The following is a 22,562-nucleotide window of genomic DNA, read 5'->3' as shown; positions in this document are numbered from 1 at the left end:
TTGGTGGTCCAGTGGTTAAGACTCCATGCTTCCACAGCAGGGGTCACACAATTTTTTTAATATTGCAGGCAGTGCTGCAATGAATATCCATGTATATCCTTACAAATCTGGGCAGATGGTTTTTGGGGGGTTTTTGGTTTTGTTTTTTGGGTTTTTTTAGATTAAATATCTAGACGTGGAATTGATAGGTTATGGGTTATGGGTGAATATTTCCACTTTAAGTAGTTCTGATAAATCACCCTCCAAAATGTATTAATTTACATATACCTTCCCACCAGGAATATTTAAGAAGTATTTTCTACCTGAAGATCTTGCTCGCAGATAATACTTTCTTCTAAAATTTTGAGGTTGTCCCTTTTTTTTCAATTTAGCATTTTAAACACAAATTTATTTTTGTATACACTATGAGGAAGGGATCGATTTTTTTTTTCCTTAAGTCAATTGTCCCCACACCTCTCATAAAGAATTCATCCTTAACCCACTGGTTCGAAATGCCTTCTTTATCCTAAGTCAAATCCCCTAGATATATAAATTTTTTTTTTGGACTCTATTCTTATCAACTATTTATGTGCACCAATGCCACCTGTTTTAAAAACTGCAGCTTTGCGATAAGTCTTTAGATCTGGTAAGGCGAGGTCCTAACCCCTACCATTTGTTCTTTTCCAAGGGGCTATTGTTGCACATTTTTATATACTGTGTAAAATCATCATGAGATATTATGTATCGGTACGTCTATGTGTTTACTATTGTTTTTCTCCATTAGAAAAAGAGCTCCAGGAAAGCTTTTTTGTTTTGTTTTATTTACCACCATATCCTCACTACCTAGAACAGGGTTAGGCCCATAGTAGACCCTCCATAAGTTTTTGTTAAGGGAATGAATAAACATGGATTTTAGAAACATCCTGTTGAGTACTACAAAGAGTCTTTTTAGTACTTTGATTGGGATTACATTGAAGTTTTAAATTCATTTGGGGGAATCGACATCTTTATGATGACAGTCTTTATCCATTTTTTGTGACTTTCAATTTTATTATTTTCTCCATGAAAGTCTTATATACTTCTAATTAGTTTATTCCTAAGTATTTCATAGTTTTTGTTACTGTGATGAGTGGGATTTTAAAATTACTATTACATTTTCAAATTGTTACTGTTTATTTATTTATTTATTGGCTGCGTTGGGTCTTCCTTGCTGCCCACGGCTTTCTCTAGTTGCGGCCAGCTGGGGTTACTCTTCATTGTGGTGCGCAGGCTTCTCATTGCAGTGGCTTCTCTTGTTGCGGAACACGGGCTCTAGGCGCACAGGCTCAGTAGTTGTGGTTCATGAGCTTTGTTGCTCCGTGGCATGTGGGATCTTCCTGGCCTAGGATCGAACCTATGTCCCTTGCATTGGCAGGCAGATTCTTAGCCACTGTGCCACCAGAGAAGTCCCCTCAAATTGTTACTATTGATGTATAGAGAAGCTCTCTTGATTTGTAAATATCGATCTGTTAAATTCACTAATTGTTACTCTGGGTTTTCTAGGTGGGTAATCACAGTATCACAAATAACGGCAATTTGGCCTCTTCCTTTCCAATCTTTAAACTTCCTTGTTGTTTTTAATTTCTTATTGTGTTAGTTGTAACTTCCAGTATATTGCTGATGAGTAGAGGTATTGGCTCATTTCTGACTGCATTGGGGTATCATTCAAGATAGGTCAAGGTTTGCTGCAGTAACAAACAGTCCCAAAATCTAATGGCTCAACACAATCAAAATTTATTTCTCACTTACACCTCATATTCAGCACAAGTCACGGGTCAGGGAGGATTTCCTTATTGTTGCTTCTCAGAGACTCAGGCTGATGGAGGCTCTGTGCCTCCAAGGGCGTGTGCTTCCACAGTCACTATGACAGGAGGAATTATGCACTGGCTTTTGAAGCTTCTACCCTGAAGTAACTCCTGTTCCATCCACTAACATTTCAAAGCAAGTCCCATGGCCAAGCCTAACCTCCAACAGGGTAGGGAAGTGTGATCCTGCCATATGGCAAAAGAACAGCTGGACTGTGGGAATGCTTCTCAGGCCTCCCTGTTACATATGGTGTTTGCTCTAAGTTTCTGGTAGATAACCCTTTATCAAGTTTAGAAGTAAGTTCATGAGTTTGTTTAGAATTTGTTAAGTAAAGAGTTTGTCCTTATCATGAATGAGTGTTAAATTTTATCAGCTGGTTTTATGTCATCTGTTTGATGTGTAAATGTTATTTTTCTCCTTTAATTTGTTAAGGCATTTATAAATGCTGTTTCTCTGCCCAGAACATTCTCCTCCACTGCCCTCTTCAAACACTTTTCCTGGTTAATTCTTTCTCATTCTTTAAAGCTCATTCATTCATCCAGCCAATATTGATTAAGCAATGCTATGTGCCAGATGTTGTTCTAGGCACTTGGGATGCATCAGTGAACAAAGCAGATAAAGGCCTTACCCATGTGGATCTTACATGGCGGGGGGGGGGGTGGAATTAACATATAAAATAAATAAGTAAATTAGATAGCATACCAGTAGTCTTGAGTACAACAGAAAAGAAGCAGAGCGGGACAAGGGAGAAATGGAGGTGTTGGGAGGGTGTAGTCAGAGTAGGTCTCTCAAGGAGGTGACATCAGGGCAATGACTCAAAGCAGGGGCAGAGTTTACTAGATAGGTATCCAAAGGCAGACTGTTCCAGGCAGAGGGCAGTTGTGGGGCAAAGGCCCTGGGGTAGGCGTTGTCATGTGGGTTCTAGAAGCAGTGAGGAAGCTCAGGGGCCAAAGCTGAGTGAGTTAGCCCGGTAAGGGATGAAGCTGAAGAAATAGGGGAGGAGGATGACCTTGGAGGTCATAGCAGGGACTTTGAGTTTTTCTTGGACTAAGATGGGAGCCCTTGAAGAGTTTTGAGAAGAGGGACAGAATCTGACTGTGCTTCGCAAGGATCCCCCGATGCAGTGTTGAGAACCGCCTTTAGGGTGGCAAGGGTAGAAACAGGAAGACAGGCGGAATCGCCTATAGTAAATCAGGTATGAGGTGAAGATGCTTCTACAAGAGGCATGGCAGTGGAGGTTGTGGGAAGTGCTCAGATTCTGGATATATTTTGCAGGAAAAACCACGATGACATTTTAATGGATTAGATGTGGAGTGTGAGAAAATAAGAGAAACCAGGATGGCTCCAAAATTTTGGCATGAGCAATGGGAAGGATGGAGCTGAAAGAGTGGAAAGGGCTTTAGATGGAGAAGGTTTCAGGTGGGGGAGGATCAAGAGTTCAGTTTTTTTTTTCTTTTTCATTACGATAATTTTTTATTGAGATCTAATTCACATATCATAAAATTCATCTCTTTAAAATGTGACTTTGATGGTTCTTAGTATATCATGAGTTGCGCAACCACCACACTATCTAATTCCAGAACATCTGTTGACCCCCACCCCCGCAAAGAAACCCATATACCCTTTATTCACTCCCCAGTTCCCCCTCCTTGACATCTACTTTCTGTCTCTATGAATTTGCCTATTCTGGAAATTATATATAGATGAAATCATACAATATGTGGCCTTTTGTGTCTGGCTTCTTTCACACAGCATAATCTTTTCAAGGTTCTGGACTTGCTGAATTTGAGATATTTTATTGGACTGTTAAATATTTAAGTCTGGTAGAGAGATGAGGGCTAAGGGACACAGGAGATATAAGATATCTGTAAATAGATAAACAGCACCAGCAATATATGGAAGAATACTACTTAAAGTCATGAGACTAGGTGCAATCCTTCATCAAGCGAGTAAGGACAGAGAGAAGGAAGATGCCAAACACTAGGACACTCGAAAATCTGGCAGGGAATAAGGCATCACAGGGGACAGAGAAGGGGCTGCTGGTGAGAGAGGAGGCAACCGAAAGCGGGGGTCCTGGAAGCCTGGGGAGAAAGTGCGTGGAGAGAAGGCTGTGATCGCCTGCATCAGATGCTCCTGAGAGGTCAAGTAAGATGAGGACCGAGAAATGACCCTTGGGTTTAGCAACCAGGAGGTCATGATAACTGGACCAAGAGCTAATTCAGAGCAATGTTGGGGAAGAAAGCCTCATCAGAGCAGGTTGAAAAAAGTGTGGGAGAAGAGAAACTGGGCACAGCAAGCAGAGACATCTCTTTTGAGAAGTTTTGCTGCAAACCTGGGGTGGTAGATAGGGGAGAAGTGAGGCCAAGAGTATGTTTTGTTTTGTTTTCAAGATGGAAGAATCAGCATGATGTTTGTTTCAGATGGGAATGAATGATGCAGTAGGAGCCAAAAATTAATGATGTAGGAGAGAGAGGAGAGAATTGCTGGAGTGGGTTCCTTGAGTAGGGGACAGGACAAGATTGATCCCAAGGGGATGGTTGGACTTTGATGGAGCACAGACAGGTCACCTATGGAAAGAGTTGGGGAGACGGTATTGTGGGTGAAGACCTGGTCAGCAGGCAGATAGCAGGCAGGTAGCAGGCAGAGTAGGAGTCTGTGTTCCCAAGTTTTCAAGGGATGGAAGAAGCATGGTCTTTGGCTGAGAGTGAGAATGGGGGAGGAGCTGTTGGGAATCAGAAGAGAATGGAATGATAAGGTATCCAGGGGAGAGCAAGTGCACTAGGGAAGGACAGTGTGAGTCCAGGCAGCATGAAGGTGCAGGTGAGGTCTGTGTGCTCAGTTCAGATATCAGCCCCTCCCCAAAGTCTTCTGACCCCCAGACTAGGCCACTCACCTTGTTATAAGTCTCACAGCCCCTGTGATGCTTCTTTCTCTCACAACTCTGATCCCAACTGGAATGAAATATCAACACTATTCTTTAGTTCTTTAATCCCTGTATCCCTCACTAGACCATAAGCCCATGAAGACATGAGCAAAGACTGTCTACCTAGTCGCTGTATCTCGCATTTAGCTCGTCCTGTATAGCAGTCTCTCAACACACAATACTTAAATAGTTGAATAAATGAATGAAATAATGAATGAGAAAAGTCCTGGAAGTGGCCTGTGTGCTTTTAGTCGGCCTAGATTCCGAAGCAACTTCTTCCGCATCCCTGAGAGACTCTGGACATCCTCTCTCCGCAGCTCCTACCCCCACCTGTGCCCCAGCCCCAGCCGCATCCTCACCCCCTTCCCCTCCCTCAGCTCTCGGCTTCGCGGGAGCTGCTGCTTTAAGGGCCCTCCGAAGCCGAGCCGGGCGCTGATTGGTGGTTTATTCTAACGGCTAGAGGATGAGCTCATCCGCAACCAATGACCAGGCTGCACCGGGCCGGATCCCTGCACCTGGGTGGAGGGCTGAAGGCAGCCGCGCGCTGTGCAGGGTCCCCCGCGGGGGCGAAAGGGCGGTGGCCGCAGGGCCGGTTCTGGCCACGCGGACCGAGCTCCTGGCTCGGGCAGGTACGGTGTTTGCCCGGCTCCTCCTCCATCCCCCCACCCCCAGGAAAGGATGCCCCTTCCTCTCGCTCCCTCAGCCGCCTTCCTCAGAGACCCCCGCGGGGCGGTGCACCTTGGTTCTAGGGACTCGCGGGCTGGACGCGCTGCTTTCTGGGTCCAGGCGCGGCTCTGCCCAGGGTTGGGGGGGGGGGGGGACCCGGCCCAGCGGGTGGCCCCTGAAGCCGGGCCCTGACGCAGAGCAGCCCACCCTGTCGGTCTTGATGCCCCTGAGCACAGGCCCCAGAGCTGCACGTCCCTGGTGACTGGGCCGAGTGGGAGGGCGCGGTTTCCCTTCCTCCTCCCTCCACCTCCTGGCGCATCCTGGCCAGGGTTCAGCTCGCTGGCTTGACGTCGTGGATTTTCCTGCCCGCCCCACTCCCTGTCCTGTTGTCTCCTCCCTCTCTCCACAGAGGCAAAAATGACCTGGAGTTGGCCGTTTGGGCCCTGCCCCTTCCCAATGGGGCCCGAGAGAGCAAAGGTGCAGAGGCCGCAGTGAGGGGCAAAGGCAGCTCTGCTGGCCTCTCTCTGAGCCCTTTCCTTTACTGCAGCCACTACTCTTATCCTTTGGACACTTGTATCACACACTGCTAGGAAGGAGCTGCTGTGCGGTCCTTGGAGGCCACGTGGCCTCCTGGCCTTCTCAGAGACAGAGCTAGGAGGACAGAGGCGTCCCCTCCCTGGGGCTGGTTGGGCTCTGACCTCATTCCTCTAAGTCCATCCAGAGTGGCACTGAATCTGCCACTCAGTCATTTCATTTGCCCGCAGGTTTAAAGCCAAGCGCTGTGCCAGGCTCTCTGCCTGGCTCCCTGGGCATCCTCACTCCCTGGCCACACTGACTTCAGGACCAAGGGAAATGAAATAAAGCAGGGGCAATGCATCCTGTTCGGGAGGGGATGCCATGGAGCCGAGCCCTGAAGGATAAATGAGATTCCCATGGGAGGAGCATGGAGGGGAGGACAGGCAGAAAGGAGGGAACAGCGTGAGGAATGGCCTTTGGGCCCCGGGCCCTGGCTTCAGCCTCAGAGTGTGTGGCTTCCTTATGTTTAATGCGTACAGAGGCCCTTTGAAGGCGGCTCTAGATCATAAGTATCCTCAGCTCTCTCCAGTGCTCAGCACGTAGTAGGTGCTCAAGAAATACTCGTTGAACTGAATTTGAATTGAAAACAAAAAACCCAGAGCCCAAAAGCATGTTTTGATTCTATTATTACCACCACTTAGGAAAGATCTGGCTCAGTGAGGGGTGTCACCCACATTAGCTGTGATTCCCCCCAGCCCTTGGAGGTGAGTATTAGTCTCCCCAATACTCAGTGGAGGAAACCAGGGTGCAGATGGAGGGATGCGCCCAGCTGGGTTCTTCTAATGCCTCTGCTCATTCCAGGTCCCTGCCCCAGGGCAGCCATGAGCCTGGTGGCCTGTGAGTGCCCCCCTGTCCCTGGCCTGGAGCCCGAGCCTTGCTCACGAGCGCGGTCCCAGGCCCACGTGTACCTGGAGCAGATTCACAACCGGGTGGCTCCGGGGGCTCCTGACATGACTAAGCGCGACTACCTGGTGGACGCCGCCACGCAGATCCGGCTGGCCCTGGAGTGCGAGGTCAGCGAGGACTACGAGGCAGCCTTCAACCACTACCAGAATGGCGTGGACGTTCTGCTCCGAGGCGTACACGGTGAGGCTGGGGCTGGGCTGGACCGAGGCCGGTGGGGAAGGGCTCATCGCATCATCCGTCCACCTGAGCTGGGTGAGCAGGGCTCTGTGCGGGTCCTGCAGGGCCTCCAAGGAGGACAATAATAATAGCTCTCATTTATCAAACAGTTCCTATACACCAGGCGCTGGTCTAAAGGCTTTACCTGTACCAACGCGTTTCCGATTCACAGGAATACAGACCACTGTATATGTTCTTGCATGTACTTCCAAATATATAAGAATGATTTTTATTGCTATTTTCCAGATGAGGAAACTGAGGCACAGGGGAGTTAAATAGCTTGCTTAAGACTCCATAGCTATCAAGTGGCAAAGCTGGGGTTTGAACAGTTTGGGCTCCAGAGACTGTGTGCTTGGCCCACGAAGCTTACCTGCCCCTGGAGCTGGGCTGGGGTCCTGCCCCCCCAGGGCTTGCACTTTAATGGGGGGAGATTGACGAGTTGTGATAGACAATTATAGTCTCAGGTGGCAAGAACTATGAGGAGGAAGTGAAGGGAGGAAAGAGGGAAACTGAGGCCAGGCTAGGCTGGCATAGGGCATTTTCTAGAAGTCAAAACCTTCATCTGAGCACTGAAGAATGGTAGGTGTGTTGTCCAGCTGAAGGGCCACATGGGACTCCAGAGAGAGAACAGCTAAGGCCTGGAGGTGAGAGGGGAGGCCTGTTCAGGGCAAAGGGGGGCATTTCTAATTTGGGGGAGAGGCTGGCCCTGAGGCCAATTGGAGACCGCTTGGTGGCCAAGCTGGGGAGAGGAGTCAGGCCCCAGTGCATGCTTCCTGCCCTCCCGCCAATGAGACCTCTCAACACCTGAGCTTCGTGCCTGTCCAGTGAAGTCCTTTACCCTCCAATCCTGATCCCCGTTCTGGTCTCTTTCACACTGGGCATCAGAGATAGAAGAAGGTGTGCTCTCTGGGGGCTTCTGTCTCCTCCTCTGAAAAGCAGTCATGGAAATCCGGTCTGCCCTTTCCCAGGGTGTAACAGTGACCGGTGAGGTGGTGGATGCCGACTGCGAGGTGCTGCAGGCCGAGGGGTGACCGTGGTCCCCAACCGCTCCTGCCACCATCCTTCCTCCTCCGCCCCTGCTGGTCTCCCACCCAGAGAGGAACCCAAGAGCAGATGTGGGGTCAGGACCCACTGACCAGCCTTGGAAATAGGCACTACCTCCTGTGGGGGGCAGAGGGCAGGCAAGAGGAGCCCAGATCCCAGCCTCCTCACAAGGCTGGGGTGGGTCCTGCTGACCCCTTCTCCCCACAGTTGACCCCAACAAGGAGAGATGTGAGGCTGTGAAGCTGAAAATTACCAAGTACCTGCAGCGAGCAGAGGAGATCTTTAATTGCCACCTTCAGAGGGCGCTGGGCAGCGGAACCAGCCCTGGCACGGTGAGGAGAGCCCAAAGGCCCGAGGGCTCTGCGGGGAGGGAGCTGAGGCCCCACCCCCACAGGCCAGGGAGCCCTCGCCTGTCATCCGGAGCGGCAGGGCAGCGGGAGGAGAGCACAGGTCGGCTGGTGCCTGGTGCGTGTGCCCGGGCTGCCCCCCTGCCCTCCTCCTCCCGGCTTCCTCTCTCTCCCACACTCTCCATAAGTCATTCATTTTCAGACACTTAGTGAGTCATCTCTGGTCCAGTCTCGCGCCCTCGCAGAGTACACACACACACCCCTCCCCGCCCTCACACACGGCCCATACATGTGCTCGCCTGGGAGCACACTCAGGTTCCCAGATCTCTTTGTGTTTGGCTGGACGGCAGTATTTAGAGCAGACACGAACACCCACGCGCATATACGTACACAGGAACACGTGCATAGTATAAACGTGCACAAATCCTCTCCCCACACGGCTTCTCCTGACCCAGTGGCCCTGAGAGAGGGTTGAAAATGCACGCACGCTTCTCAAGCCCCCAGGTGTGCACATACACACCCTCTCTAGGCTCGCTGCACCTTGGAAGCTGCTTCCCCCAGAGCAGGTGCCTGGGCCGCATGCCTTGGTCTTCGAGGCCTGTTCGCCGAAATGCACGTGTTCTCAGGTTATTTCCCCACCCCCAGGAGCATCTCCACCTGTGGATGGGGCTTTTGAGAGGGGATTTCTGAAGCCCTGAGAACTCCCTGGGCCTGGGAGGAGGGCTGGGTGGGGGTCGAGCTGAGAAGGTGGCCTGGCCACCCTGGTCCAAGGCCAGCTTCTCTGCTCAGTGCGTCCCTGTGAGGTGGGGTCTGCCTGGACCCCGGTCCTGGCCTCTGTGGCCACTGCTCTCCTGGCGGCCCAGGGCCCCGCCCACTGCCTGGCGGGAAGGCGGTGGCTGAGGAGGACCCTCGCTGAGGCTGCTGCGGGGCCCTTTCCCGCCTCGCCCTCCCCCTCCCCCTCCCCCTCCGCAGGGTTTCAGCAGCCTGAGGCTGCGGCCCATCCGCACGCTGAGCTCTGCCCTGGAGCAGCTGAGGGGCTGCAAGGTGGTCGGGGTCCTGGAGAAGGTGAGTGAAGAGCGCCCGAGGTGTGGGAGGAGACGGTGTGTGTAATTGGCCGCGGCGGGTGTTGGAAAGGGGTCGGGGGTCCCAGGGGAGGAGCGCAGCTGTGTCCAGCCGTTCCCCACCCTTCCGCCACCCCGACCCACACCAGTCAGTTCTGGAAAGGAAAATGTGAGGAAGAGGCAGAGGCAGACAGCTCCTCTGCACAGCCCTGCAGCTCAGACGCAGGAAGCCGCTCCTTCGGCCGCTCAGGACGGAGGCCGCGGGGGCCCCCCGGCCAACCCCGGGCGGCTGTGTGCGCCCCCGCCTCCCGCGGCCCCAGGGCTGCAGCCAGGAGCCTCCCCACCTAGCCCAGAGGTGCCTGTGGCGGGCATGTGCTTCTCCCTCCAGAAACCTGCTCTGTGGCCGGCCCACGCGGGCGGCTGCCTTGTCCAGGGCCTTGGCCGCTCTGCCCTTTCTCTCCTGGCTTCTCCCGCCACCTCCCATCCCGACCCCGTCTGGGCTTCTTCCCCTTGATTCAGGGCTGACAGGAAGACAGGAGCTGACAACCCAGCCGGAACCTGGGACACGCATCAGAAGGACAGGCAGTTGGATCAAATGAGATTGGAACCAATATTCGATTGCCCTTCGCCGCAACCCAGGGACACCTGAGTGTTCGCGAAAGCGTTTTTTTCCTCAAACTGGCTGTTTATCAGTATCACCTGGGGGAGCTTCCGAACAATACGGATGCCCAGGCCCCATCCCAGACCCACTGAGTCGGAATGTCTAGGCTTGAGCCCAGGCACCTGTAATTTAAAACACTCACGGGGCATTTGGCCGGGTCTGGGAGCCCGCAGAGAAACGGGGGCCGGCGTGTGCTCCCCTACACGCCGAGGGCGATGTGCTGGCCGGGCTGGCACCACGTGGCCGCAGACAAGCTCCTTTCCCTCTCTGGGCGCTGGTTTCCTCATCTGGAAGTGGGGTGAGGATCCTCCCCGCCACCCAGGGGGATGTGGGAACTGGAGTGCAGTAATTTTGGGGAAAGGCCTGGCAGATGCTAAAGCGTTTGATACAAGTTTGATGGCTGTGAAGGCTAATGACAGGAGCGGGTCGGTGAGCAGCCTTCCCGTCCCAGCCTTGCTCCAGCTGCTGCTCCCAGGTCCCTGGACCAGGCCCCAGTCTGTCAGCCACGGCCTAGCCAGCCTCCGTCTGCCCGGCCCTTCCCTCCCACTGGGCTAGTCCACGTGGCTCGGCCACTTCCACAGGCAGGCCGTGGAGGTGACAGCCACCACTGTCTCCCGGTGTGGGATCCCACGGACCCAGAGGTATAATGGAGAGAGGGGTTCTGGGTCAAATAAGTTCTGGAAACAGTGAGTTAAAGTTACAGTACTTACTTCATTTTTTTTTAATTATAGGAAGTTTCAAGCTTTTAGGATGCAAATGTACACAGTGAATCTCCAAGAGGGAGGTCTGCGACAGAATTCCCCGAATTTGAATTTGTTTAACCCCGCACACGCATGTGCAAAGCATTTCTGGAATCCCGTATTCTGAGGCCTGTGCATATGGGAGATGCAAATTCAGGCCAAGCCCAACCATTCTGTCTTGAGGGTGCTCTCTTGTCTTTCCTTTTTTACACTTTCTGGGGCACTCAACTTACCTACTCCACCTGCCTCCTAAAATCCTGCTTCCTCTTCCTATGTCATTCCCGAGCCAGGAATACCAGTCTCTCCAAGTTAGGAGAGGTGTTAGGGCCACTGGGTCCAGGTCCCTGCAGGCAGGCCTGGGTGCATGTCACCGCGTTCCATTCCGCAGCTCTGCCCAGGCCGATCCGGGCAGGTGAGTGGAAGGGCAGTGCCAGCCTGCAGCAGCTCGCAGACTCAGGGGAGCAAAGGGCCCACTCAGGAAGCCTTGAGTGCCCCCAGAGACACCCCGTCATGAGGGTTAAAGGGGCTGGGGAGGGGGTCTCTTGGGGCCAAAGAGATACTGGCAGGGTAGGGGGTGGCAGGGAACCCCCTGCAAAGTGAGTGGGTCAAGGACTAGGTAGGCAGCTGGCCGGGATACCCAGGGTCTGCTCTCAGGGAGCCTGGGGGGGCTTGGGAGACAACACTGCCTATTTGCTGAGCTTCGTCCAGGAGCCAGGCCCTGAGTCAGGGATGGGGAAGAAAGAGAAGACCAGCCAAGTCACTTCTGTGTTTTTGGCTCAAACACAGGGGTGTTTTTTTAAACTATTATTAGTCATCAGCATTTAAAAACTGGCAGGTTTCATAGAGAAGTCCGGATTTCCAACTTATCCTGAGAAATCAGATCTGGAAGTGCCTGCTCACATTCCCTCCTGTCAGCGGAGCAGAGGATGGGTTGCCCGATTTAATGGGGCACCTGCCCTCCGTCTGCCCCCTTCACGTCCTGCCCACTGGCTCACGTGGCCAGCCCCTGTGGACCTTAGTGCTTGAGAACCTGTTTGAAACTCCTGGATTTGTTTGCTCCAGGCGAGAGTCCTCCTGGCCTTGATACTGGGGACATTTTATTCTATTTTATTTAATCTTTATTGGAGTATAATTGCTTTACACTATTGTGTCAGTTTCTGCTGTACAACAAAGTGAAAGAGCCACATGTATACATATATCCCCATATCCCCTCCCTCTTGAGCCTCCCTCCCAACCTCCCTATCCCACCCCTTTAAGTCTTCACAAAGCATCAAGCTGGTCTCCCTGTGCTCTGTAGCAGCTTCCCACTAGCCATCTATTTACATTTGGTTGTATGTATATGTCGATGCTACTCTCTCTGTATGTCCCAGCTTCCCCTCCCCCTGGTGTCTTCAAGTCCATTCTCTACATCTGCATCTCTAGTCCTACCCTGCCACTAGGTTCATCAGTACCATTTTTCTAGATTCCATAAACATGTGTTAGCATACGGTATTTGTTTTTCTCTTTCTGGCTTACTTCACTCTGTATGGCAGACTCTAGGTCCATCCACCTCACTATGAATAGCTCAATTTCATCCCTTTTTATGGCTGAGTAATATTCCATTGTATATATGTGCCACATCTTCTTTATCCATTCATCTGTCGATGGACATCTAGGTTGCTTCCATGTCATGGCTATTGTAAATAGTGCTGCAAGAACATTGTGGTACATGTATCTTTTTGGATTACGGTTTTCTCTGGGTATATGCCCAGTAGTAGGATTGCTGGGTCATATGGTAGTTCTATTTTTAGTCTTTTAAGGAACCTCCGTACTGTTTTCCATAGTGGCTGTATCAATTTACATTCCCTCCAACAGTGCAGCAGGGTTCCCTTTTCTCCGCACCCTCTCCAGCATTTATTGTTTCTAGATTTTTTGATGATGGCCATTCTGACTAGTGTGAGGTGATACCTCATTGTGATTTTGATTTGCATTTCTCTAATGATTAGTGATGTTGAGCATCTTTTCATGTGTCTGTTGGCCATCTGCATGTCTTCCTTGGAGAAATGTCTATTTAGGTCTTCCACCCATTTTTGGATTGGGTTGTTTGTTTTTTTGATATTGAGCTGCATGAACTGCTTGTGTATTTTGGAGATTAATCCTTAGTCAGTTGCTTCATTTACAAATATTTTCTCCCATTCTGAGGGTTGTCTTTTCGTCTTGTTTATGGTTTCCTTTGCTGTGCAAAAGCTTTTAAGTTTCATTAGGTCCCATTTGTTTGCTTTTATTCCCATTATTCTGGGAGATGGGTCAAAAAGGATCTTGCTTTGATGTATGTCATCAAGTGTTCTGCCTATGTTTTCCTCTAAGAGTTTTATAGTGTTCGGTCTTACATTTAGGTCTTTAATCCATGTTGAGTTTATTTTTGTGTATGGTGTTAGGTAATGTTCTAATTTCATTCTTTTACATGTAGCTGTCCAGTTTTCCCAGCACCGCTTATTGAAGAGGCTGTCTTTTCTCCATGATGCTGTGGACGTTTTAAAAGAAAGGGTTAATGTGTTTCACCGAAGCTTTCATTGTCCCCGCATCCCAAGAACTCAGTGGGTTTTGTTTTTAAAAAAGAGAGTTCCCTTTTTAAAAAGATGAGAGCAGGCACCCTTGCACCAGAACTGCCTTCCAGCTTCCCGATAGCAATACTCACCCTGACATTCGTAAGGACCATTCTAATTTGCAAAGCTGTTGCATTAAACCTGCTGGGGGGAAAACGGGGTTATACCGTGCAGTCTGATACAGTAGTCACCAGCCACATAAGACTATTTTAATTAAAATTAAGTATTCTGTTTCTCAGTGGCACAGCCACATTTCAAGGGCTTGATAGCCACATGTGGCTGATGGCTTCTGTATTGGACAGTGCAGATATATAATATTCCCGTCACAGCAGAAAGTCCTACTGGACCGTGCTACATTTTAATTATTTTCTTACAGAGAATGTAACTAAGGTTCATAGAGGTCAAGTGACAAACTAGTGTCTAGCACAGAGCAAAAGAGGAAGGGGATTTTTTTATTTGCTTGGTTTAATGGGAAATGTCCCCTTTGCTACCCTTTTGAAATATGATGGAAGAGAAAAGAGTTTGAAACAAAAAACAAGCAAACAAAAATACTCCCCACCATCCTAGCTAATTCCAAGATAATCACTGTTAATGATTTGGTCTCATTTTTTCTTGATAGATGTGTGTGTATATATGTATTTTTTCTTTTCTTTTTTAATACGCTTGTTTCAATGTACTGATCAAGTTTTATCTCTGGCCTCCCCGACCTTCACTGCTGTTTTTTTGTACAACGAGAAGCCTTGCCCAAGACAAGGTGGTGGGGAATCCCACTTGGCAAGAGGCAGTGGGGAATTATCCGGGGTGTCAGTACTTGTGGGAAATGTATTATCCTAAATGACCCCGGAGTTCTCTTTCTTTCTTTTTCAAACTTTGCGTAAATTTGGCCAAGGAGCTGGGACCAGGGTGGACTCCATCTCTGGCTGTTGGAGGAGAGACCTCTAGTGGTCAGAAGGGAGGCCTCGCTCCTCCTATGGCCCCGGCACTGAGTCCACCAGCTTCATCTCACTGATGGTGGGGAGACTGAGGCCCAGAGAGGACGGCGTGTGCCAGGTCACCTGGTTGTGCCCCTGTTTTCAGTTATGTCTCCAGGGCTGTGGGATCAGCCTGTCTGGATCCACATCTTGGCTCTACCACTTTTTAGCAGGGGAACTGTAGACAACATAACCTCTCTGGACCTCAATTTCTTCATCAATGAAATGAGTTGCTAGTGATACTCACCTGGTAGGGCTGGAGGAATAAAACTAAATGACCTACATAAAGCCCTTAGCACAGAGTAAATACTGTATTTACCCCAGCATGGGGTTTCCCTGTGATAATATTAGTAATCGTTAGTGTAGGCTATTGAGAGCATGTTATGTGGCAGGCACAGGCTGTGCTGTCCTTGAGTTGTCTGCTTTAACAGAATCCTCCTAATGGCCTTCTTCTTCTTTTTTTAAAAATGTTTATTTATGTATGTATGTATGTATGTATGTATTTATTGGCTGTGTTGGGTCTTCATTTCTGCGCGCAGACTTTCTCCAGTTGCGGAGAGCAGGGGCTACTCTTCATTGTGGTGCGCGGGCTTCTCATGGCGATGGCTTCTTGTTGTGAAGCAGGGGCTCTAGGTGCACAGGCTTCAGTAGTTGTGGCACATGGGCTTAGTTTCTCCGTGGAATGTGGGATCTTCCCGGACCAGGGCTCGAACCCATGTCCCCTGCACCACTAGGGAAGTCCTAATAGCCTTCTGGAGGAGGTGCTGCTATGATCCATTTTGCAGTGAAGAAGACCAAGGTTCACAGAGGCCATGTGACTTGACAAATGTGGTAACTGACATTCCCACCGCCTTTACATTAACAAAAGCGTTTTCCCGTTTGTGGCCTCAACAAACCAGTGATAAGGGAGGGTGGGCGTTTGTAATTCCTGTCTGGTAGATGAGAAAATCAGTCCACTCACCCAAGATCTGACCCCCAATCCTATGCTGCAGCCTTCGTCACTGCCCAGTGGCCTGGCCTCAGGGCCTGGTTCCCACCTGCCACCGTGGGGGACCGTGTGCAGGGCAGGCTGACAGCTAAGAAGTCACAACACCAGGGTGCTGGTCTTGCCCCCACATGCCCCTCATCTGGGCTGAATCTTCTGTCTTCCTGCCCCAACGTGTCCTCTCTTATGGCTGGGGTCCACCCCTGCCCATCAGGAGTTAAGTCTAGGACCCAACTCCAAACAAGGCTCTGCCCCAGCAATTGGCAGACCATTGCCTCCAAGCAAAACCAGTGGGAGAAGGAGTGGGCTGCTCTCCAAAGACAGCCTCCGGAGAGAAAGGCCATTTAAAAGAAGGAGTTGAGGGGGCAGGGGATGAGACCTGAAGAAGCATGCCAAGCCCAAGTGTTCTTGGGTACCACTGGGGCCACACTCTCAGCCTTGACTTCCTAACCTGTAAAATAAGAGATCAGAGAAGGTGACTGGTTCTGAGGTCCCTTCCAGCCATGACACCCTCAGACCTGCAGGATGGACCGCTCAACGTGCATGTGTGAAGCACCAGCTACCTTCTTGTGCTGTGCAGGGCTCTGGGAATACCGAGCTGGACAGTGTGGTCCCTGCCCTATCAGAGCTCACAGCCCAGTGGGGAGACAGGAAATAGACGCAGTGTGATAGGTGAGCCCAGAGAGCACTGGAGACAGATTAGGAGCCCCAGCCTAACATAAGGGTTAGGAAGGCTTCCTGGAGGAGGTGGTACCTGAGCTGAGACCTGCAGGTCTAACAAGGGTAGATGAGCAGGACAGGTTTGATGTCAGTTTGGCGGTGAGGGGTTATACTCTGCACCACAAGTCCTGGCCTCCTTGCCCAGTCTTGGTGGAGGACACAGGGCCTGGGGCTGGGGTCATGGAGCCCTGGGAACTAGCATGTGCCTTGACTAGTGCCTCCTGGACCTTGGCAGGTGCAGCTGGTCCAGGACCCAGCGACTGGAGGGACCTTCGTGGTGAAGGCAGGTGCTGCCCAACCCCCTTCCATTCAGCATTCCTCTTGGGAATTTTTCAGAGCTCTTGGAAACCCCTACCCTGGGGAACCTCTACCCAGAACCTGTATCTGAAGCCTACACTCCCTCCAAATCCAACAGCTGTTTGTTCTGCCCCCAGCATGTGCCCACTGCCTCACCCTTGGACCAGAGAGGGGAGGGCCTGCCTTCCATGGTAGAAAGAGGGTTGCGGGTCGGATCAGGAACTGGGGGGAGGCAGCTGCTCTTCAGGATGGCTCCCACCCTTCATCCGGTTGTCCCTGAAGAGCAGAGCAGCCTCTGGCCAGTCCCCAGTGAATCTGCCTGCACTGCCACCTCCCCAGAGCCTGTCCAGGTGCCACATGGCGAGCCAGGAGCGATTGACCATCATCCCACACGGCGTCCCCTACATGACCAAGCTGCTGCGGTATTTTGTGAGCGAAGACTCCATCTTCCTGCACCTGGAGCATGTGCAAGGTGAGGGGCCCCGTCAGTTCCTCAGGCCTTTGGGATGCCGTCCTGTCTCACCCCCTTAAACTGCCGAGCCCAGAGGCCCAGCACAGACCAGGGGACCCAGCCTTCCTGGAGGATGATGGCAGGACCAGGCAGCTGTGGGCTTCATTGCGGTGCCAATGGGGCAGGGGGTGTCCCGGGAGGATGTTCACACCTTGGGTGGGTGAGGGGGCATTTACGCAGATGTTCCCTTCGTCACCATCTCCTCCAGTCTTGGCTCTTTTCACTTTTTTGATCTGTGCCCACCCCTTGGAGTGGCCACATGGGGTGATGGTGCTGAAGCTGTAAGGACAGGAACTGAGTCACGGAGCAGATATTTATTGACCAACTATGATTTTTTTTAAATGAGGTACACATCTCTGAGTCATGACACAGTCATCACAGGTCCATGCCTGGCCTTGTTTTATTTTACTTACTTAAACGTCATTACACTTTTCTCCCTTAAAAAAATTAGAATATATTGAACACTGGCAAACCCACCACCTAGACCAAAGACATTAACAATAATTTACATCTCCTTAGGGGTTAAACACCTATTTTCTTCCAGCTTGTGAGGCTGGGGCCACCTTAGGTGGGTGGAGAGGAGAGGAGAAGGCATCCTAGGCTGAGGGAGGAAAGGGAGCAGAGGTGAGGACCTGAAAGGCAGAGGGTCCTTGGGTCCTTGCCCAAGACCAGGGTGGGGGGGGGTTGGGACAGGGACCTGGTGGCCATGCTCTTTTCCTCGCTGTCCCCATGCTTGCTGCTCCCTCTGTACGGCCCAGGAGGCACTCTCTGGTCCCACCTGCTCTCCCAGCCGTGCTCCCAACAGTCTGGGACCAGGTCTGGCTCCAGCCTGGAGAGGATGAAGGCTCAACTCAACTCCCGCCTCAGCCTTGGGAACCCAGCTCGGTTCCCCTTGGGCCACACCCACCTGCAGGATGGAATCCCCCTGGATGCTTCACGGACTTCTCAGAGGCTTACCCCCGCCAGGGGGGCCACATCCATCAGAGCCCAGAGAGAGGCTGAAGGTGAACCCTCAGCCAGGACCAGCACTTCCTGCTCCTGGGACCTTCCAAAGGCTCCAAGTGGCCACCTGCACCCCCAAGCCCGGCGGGGGCCTGGCCAGAGCTCAGACCCGGGGCCCCCTTGGTGTCTCCCTTGGGTTCGCGCAGGGGCTGGCCGAGTGCTGGGGGGCTGCGGCCGAGGCAGAGGTCAGAGCCGCCCCTCGGCCAGTGGGGCCAGCCCGGTGTCCAGCAGGGGCGCCTGGAGTGTGAAGGAGGAGCAGGTGAGGCAGTGGGCAGCCGAGATGCTGGTGGCCCTGGAGGCGCTGCACGAGCAGGGGGTGCTGTGTCGGGACCTCAATCCCCGGAACCTGCTCCTGGACCAGGCAGGTAGGAGCCGCGGGCCCAGGGGGAGAGGAGTGGGCCCTCACCCTACCCCGCCCCTCGGGTGGGAAGCCCCTGAAGCCTCAAGACAGAGAAGGGAAGTTCCCCAAAGTCAAGAGGATGCAGAGATGATCTGCTTCTTCCCTGCCTCCCCCGAGCCTTTTCAGGAAGGACTCCGCTGAGCCTGCTTGGTCAAGGTTGAACTTGGAAACAAACCCTTTCCCCCCATGAGCTCAGGGCAAGGCTCCTATGAAAATCAGGTTGTCTCAGGGCCTCAGGGGGCCATGCCCCTAGGGAGCCTCTGCCCAGCACAGCTGCTCTGCCTTGTGGCTGTTGGGAGACGTGCTAGAGTCCCCTGCCCCAGGCCAGCAGCTTCAAGATGACCGATCGCAATTTTTTCCCCTCTTATTCCTCCCTGCGTGCACCGGATGACAAGGCCACATACGGCTCACGTATTTTGGCCAGTGGTCAGAGGTGGAGCCTCAGTGCTGCAGGGAGGCTTTGGACAACCTGTACAGCGCCCCAGGCAAGAAGGGAAGGAATGGGGGTAGCCCTTGGGTGTCTTTGTGTGCGTTGAGCCAGGGGACTGAGGATGACAGAGGGAACGGGCGCATCTGGGTGGGGTAGATAGAGAGGAGACCCGCCCTCTTGGGCGAGACTGACACATACCTATATGTTCTTGTTCCCACAGAGGTGGGTGGGATTTCTGAGTTGACCGAAGCCTGTGACTGGTGGAGCTTTGGGTCTCTCCTGTATGAACTGCTGACTGGAACGGTGCGTAGTGTGTGGGCAGGGTGTGGAGCCTGGTGGGTGTCACTGAATGTAGGAGGGGCTGGGGTTAGTCCAGCCAGTCAGTGTTGGGGCTGAGCCTGCCTGCTTCCCCAAGACCTGGCCATTGGGCCCGATGTTCTGCCAGCACAGCTCCCGCCTCCACCCCCAAGGCCGTGAGAGACCGAGGAAGCCACTCCCACCCAGGCCGTGGCCACACTCAGCATCCCTGCCACACGAGTGGCTATAGCTAGTGAGACTGTCAGCTTAGATGAGAGTTGAGTTGGGGTGGTCCAGGAAGGTTTCTGGAAGAGAGCACCTGGGCCTAGATCTGGAGGGAGGGTGGAGTTTTTACTTGAAGTTTTACACAACCCTTTTACTTAGAAGGCCAATGGGTCATCCCCTGAGTCTCCTCTCCCCACTGCTCACTCCTACCATCCACACCCTTCAGAGCCACAACCCGCAGACTTTGGCTGGAAGACCAGAGAGAGGGCCTCCTTCATCCCAGGCCGGCAGCTGCCCCGTCCAGCCTGCGTCAGCCCAGAACTTAAAGTTCCCCTGGCAAGCACCCTCGCTCAGGATGGTGGCCTCAGCCCTCCATTCTCCCCCGTGGGCTCAGCGCTGCACCTGGGGCTGGTTAGGTCAGGCAGCAGGGAGAGGCCAAACTGCATTTGAGCAGGAAATGCCCCACGTGGATGCAGTGTGACTGGAAGTCCAGATCTGACCCGTCCCTCCTGGCTCCCTCCTGCTTTGGTCCCGTAGCCAAGGCCCCTGAGAGCTCTGGCTGCAAACAGCCCCCCAGAGTGGCCTCCCACCACCTCTCCAGCCCAGGGCTCCTGGCCTTCCTCCTGGTGGCTTTTTGCCTCTCTTCCCAACCTCCAGACACACCTCGCTGCTCCCTGCAGCCACACCCTTATGGAGCACAGAGAGGTCCTGCTTTCTTCCCTCGCCACAGCCCTGCCTTGGCCCTGGCAGTAGCATGCCACATGAATGAGTCGGCCGTAGGCATTTTTTCTGTAAGGAGACAAGCTTCAGTGCTATTCCTGATAGAGTTCGGGCCCTGACTGCAACCCAAGACCGATGCTTCTAGCAAGCTTAGAGCCAGAAGGACCTGGGTTCAAACCCTGAACTCAACACAGATCCCTTGACCTCTCTGAGCCTGCTTCTCGTCTTTAAAATGGCGGTGCTAATACTTACTTTGAAGGTCGTTGAGGAAAGTATGGACACTGGGTCTCAGGCATCTTCCGCAGCCTGGCATGCAATAGATCCAAAGCAAAAGGCAACAATCAGCGCTGTCATCATCCACATTGGAGGTGACACGGGGTGCGGGGATAAAATCCTGGCCACCACTGTTCTCCCTGTGTCTTTGCAGGCACTGTCCCAGAGCCACCCCTCAGGAATCCAGCCCCACACCCAGCTTCAGCTGCCTGAGTGGCTCAGTCGCCCCGCGGCCTCCCTGCTGACTGAGGTGAGTTGCTGCTGGCACAAGGGAGGCGGTTTCTTGGCCTGCGGGTGGACAGAAGGGAGGACAGAGCCCTGTGTGTGAACAAGCCGCCCCGTGTATTAGGTGTCTGATTTGGGTGCAAGAGGGTAATAGGGATGACAGATTTCTATATATTGGTGGCCAAACACCAGTGTCCCCCAGAGTAACACTGGGGGTTCTGTGGGCCGGGCTGGCAGGGAGAAACGGGGCTGGGAAGGCCTGCCCAGTGCTGACTGGGCCTTTCTCCGCAGCTGCTGCAGTTTGATCCCACCCGGCGCCTGGGCACTGGAGGAGGTGGCGTCCACAAACTCAAGTCCCACCCATTTTTCAGTGCCATCCAGTGGAGCAAACTGGTGGGGTAGAAGGCGGTGGACTGGCGATGGAAACAGCTGGACTGGCCCGGATCGCCTCTCTTCTCTTTGCCTGCCACCCAGAGCTGTCCCCGCCAATCAGTGGCCCTCGGGCAAAGGATGCAAGGCAGCTTGCCTTTCCTGGTCAGGCCCCTCCCTTGACTCATTGCCACTGAGCAGGAGGGGCCCATGGAGGGCCCCGGCCACCTCTGGGAGAAACCTTTCCTCGTTAGTGCTGAGGGGGAGGGACAGGGATCTCAGCCTGTTAGGCAGCTTGAACCCCTCCACTCATCCATCCTCCACCCATCCGTCAACAGTCACCTGCTGAGTGCACACTCTGTACTTGAACTCGAACCTACCATGTTGAAAGGTGCCTTTCTCTGCGTTAGCTCTGAGCTATTGAGCACCTGCTGAGCCGTGAAGTTTTGTGACTCATCATCTGCCATGTGCCCCACTCAGGATGTTTCTGGAGATCATCTCAGGATACTAGTCCACTGGTTTACTGGTCCCAAACCAGGGCCGCCCTGACTGGTCACCTTAACCATGCAGCTAGTGGGCCTCTTCCACCAGAGGCTACTTCTGCAGGGGGTCGGGAGGCTGGGGAAGCAGGGAAGAAGTCTGTACTGGGCATGGGGTGGCGTGGGGTGGGCCGAGGGACAGGACAACCCGTTCCCCTCTCCTGACCATGCCCCTTGTCTTGTGATGAGACTTTGGAGGCCAAAGGAGGGAAGCAACCCAAGGATAAGGGAGAATGGGGGGAGCGAGGAAGGCACAGCTCTGTCACTTAAGAGAAATTTTGGAAACAGAATAAAGAGCCCCCTTCCCCAGTTAGCCCACCCATGTGGAGAGAAAGAAAAACCTGTCCCATGGGTCTGAGGGGAGACCACCACTCAGTCTTCAGGCTGAAGCCGCTTGAAGAAAAGTTGTACCCGTTAGGATTCCCTTCTCGGACGTTTGTCCTGTTTACCATTTTGCATTCTAGTCTTGAGGGTCCACTCAATCCACTGCCCACTGTGACTTCATCTCCTTTTGAAATGAAACCACAAAACACGTGGGATAACTGCCCAACCTTTTAGCCGGAAGCAAAATGTTTCTGGTCTCTGAAGAACTGGGGTAAGTAGTTACCCCCAAAGACAATTCCCTCCCCAGATTGGGGGGCTCTCTTCTTCCTCTCAGGACTCACCGTGTCACTGAGCTGTGGCATCTAAGACAAACTTCCACAGGCTCTGCCCCAACTGCTCCCCTCCTGCGTCTCCACCACCACCAGGTGGCACCCCGACACCACCCTCCAGTCTGTGAAGGCCCAGCTCTAACTCCGGGGTCGGGGCCTGTGTTGTGGGGAGGCCACGGTGCTCCTCAGGTCCTCCGGACGAGTCTGGGGCGAAGAGGATGCGGGGAGGTGCAGCCTTTGTAAGGTCCTGGCTCTCCCTGGGGCATGCCTACATCCCTCCACCCCCACTCCAATAAAGCCTGCTGTTGCCTCTGGTGTCCCTGCCTCATTAACGCAATGAGGGGGCCCTGTCAGAATGGGGAGATGGGAGGGTTCCCCCAGAGGAAGCTCCATAAC

General features: G+C 52.8%; 1 protein-coding gene across 1 annotated transcript; it reads left to right on the top strand.

Moving 5' to 3' along the window:
- The first annotated feature begins 5,280 nt into the window (after positions 1-5,280).
- Positions 5,281-21,617, top strand: RPS6KL1 (ribosomal protein S6 kinase like 1). Its single transcript, XM_057732154.1, has 12 exons — positions 5,281-5,376; positions 6,791-7,075; positions 8,363-8,487; positions 9,475-9,567; positions 10,398-10,521; positions 16,459-16,508; positions 16,862-16,994; positions 17,792-18,400; positions 18,831-18,920; positions 19,086-19,168; positions 20,535-20,630; positions 20,897-21,617. The coding sequence occupies exons 2-12, from the start codon at positions 6,811-6,813 to the stop codon at positions 21,005-21,007; spliced, it is 1,779 nt and encodes a 592-aa protein (XP_057588137.1). The 5' UTR covers positions 5,281-5,376; positions 6,791-6,810; the 3' UTR covers positions 21,008-21,617.
- Positions 21,618-22,562: the final 945 nt, after the last annotated feature.

Source organism: Hippopotamus amphibius, chromosome 4, assembly GCF_030028045.1.
Source record: "Hippopotamus amphibius kiboko isolate mHipAmp2 chromosome 4, mHipAmp2.hap2, whole genome shotgun sequence".
NCBI lineage: Eukaryota > Metazoa > Chordata > Mammalia > Artiodactyla > Hippopotamidae > Hippopotamus > Hippopotamus amphibius.
The sequence above is the reverse complement of the archived record's forward strand: the minus strand, read 5'-3'. Positions and strand labels throughout refer to the sequence as shown.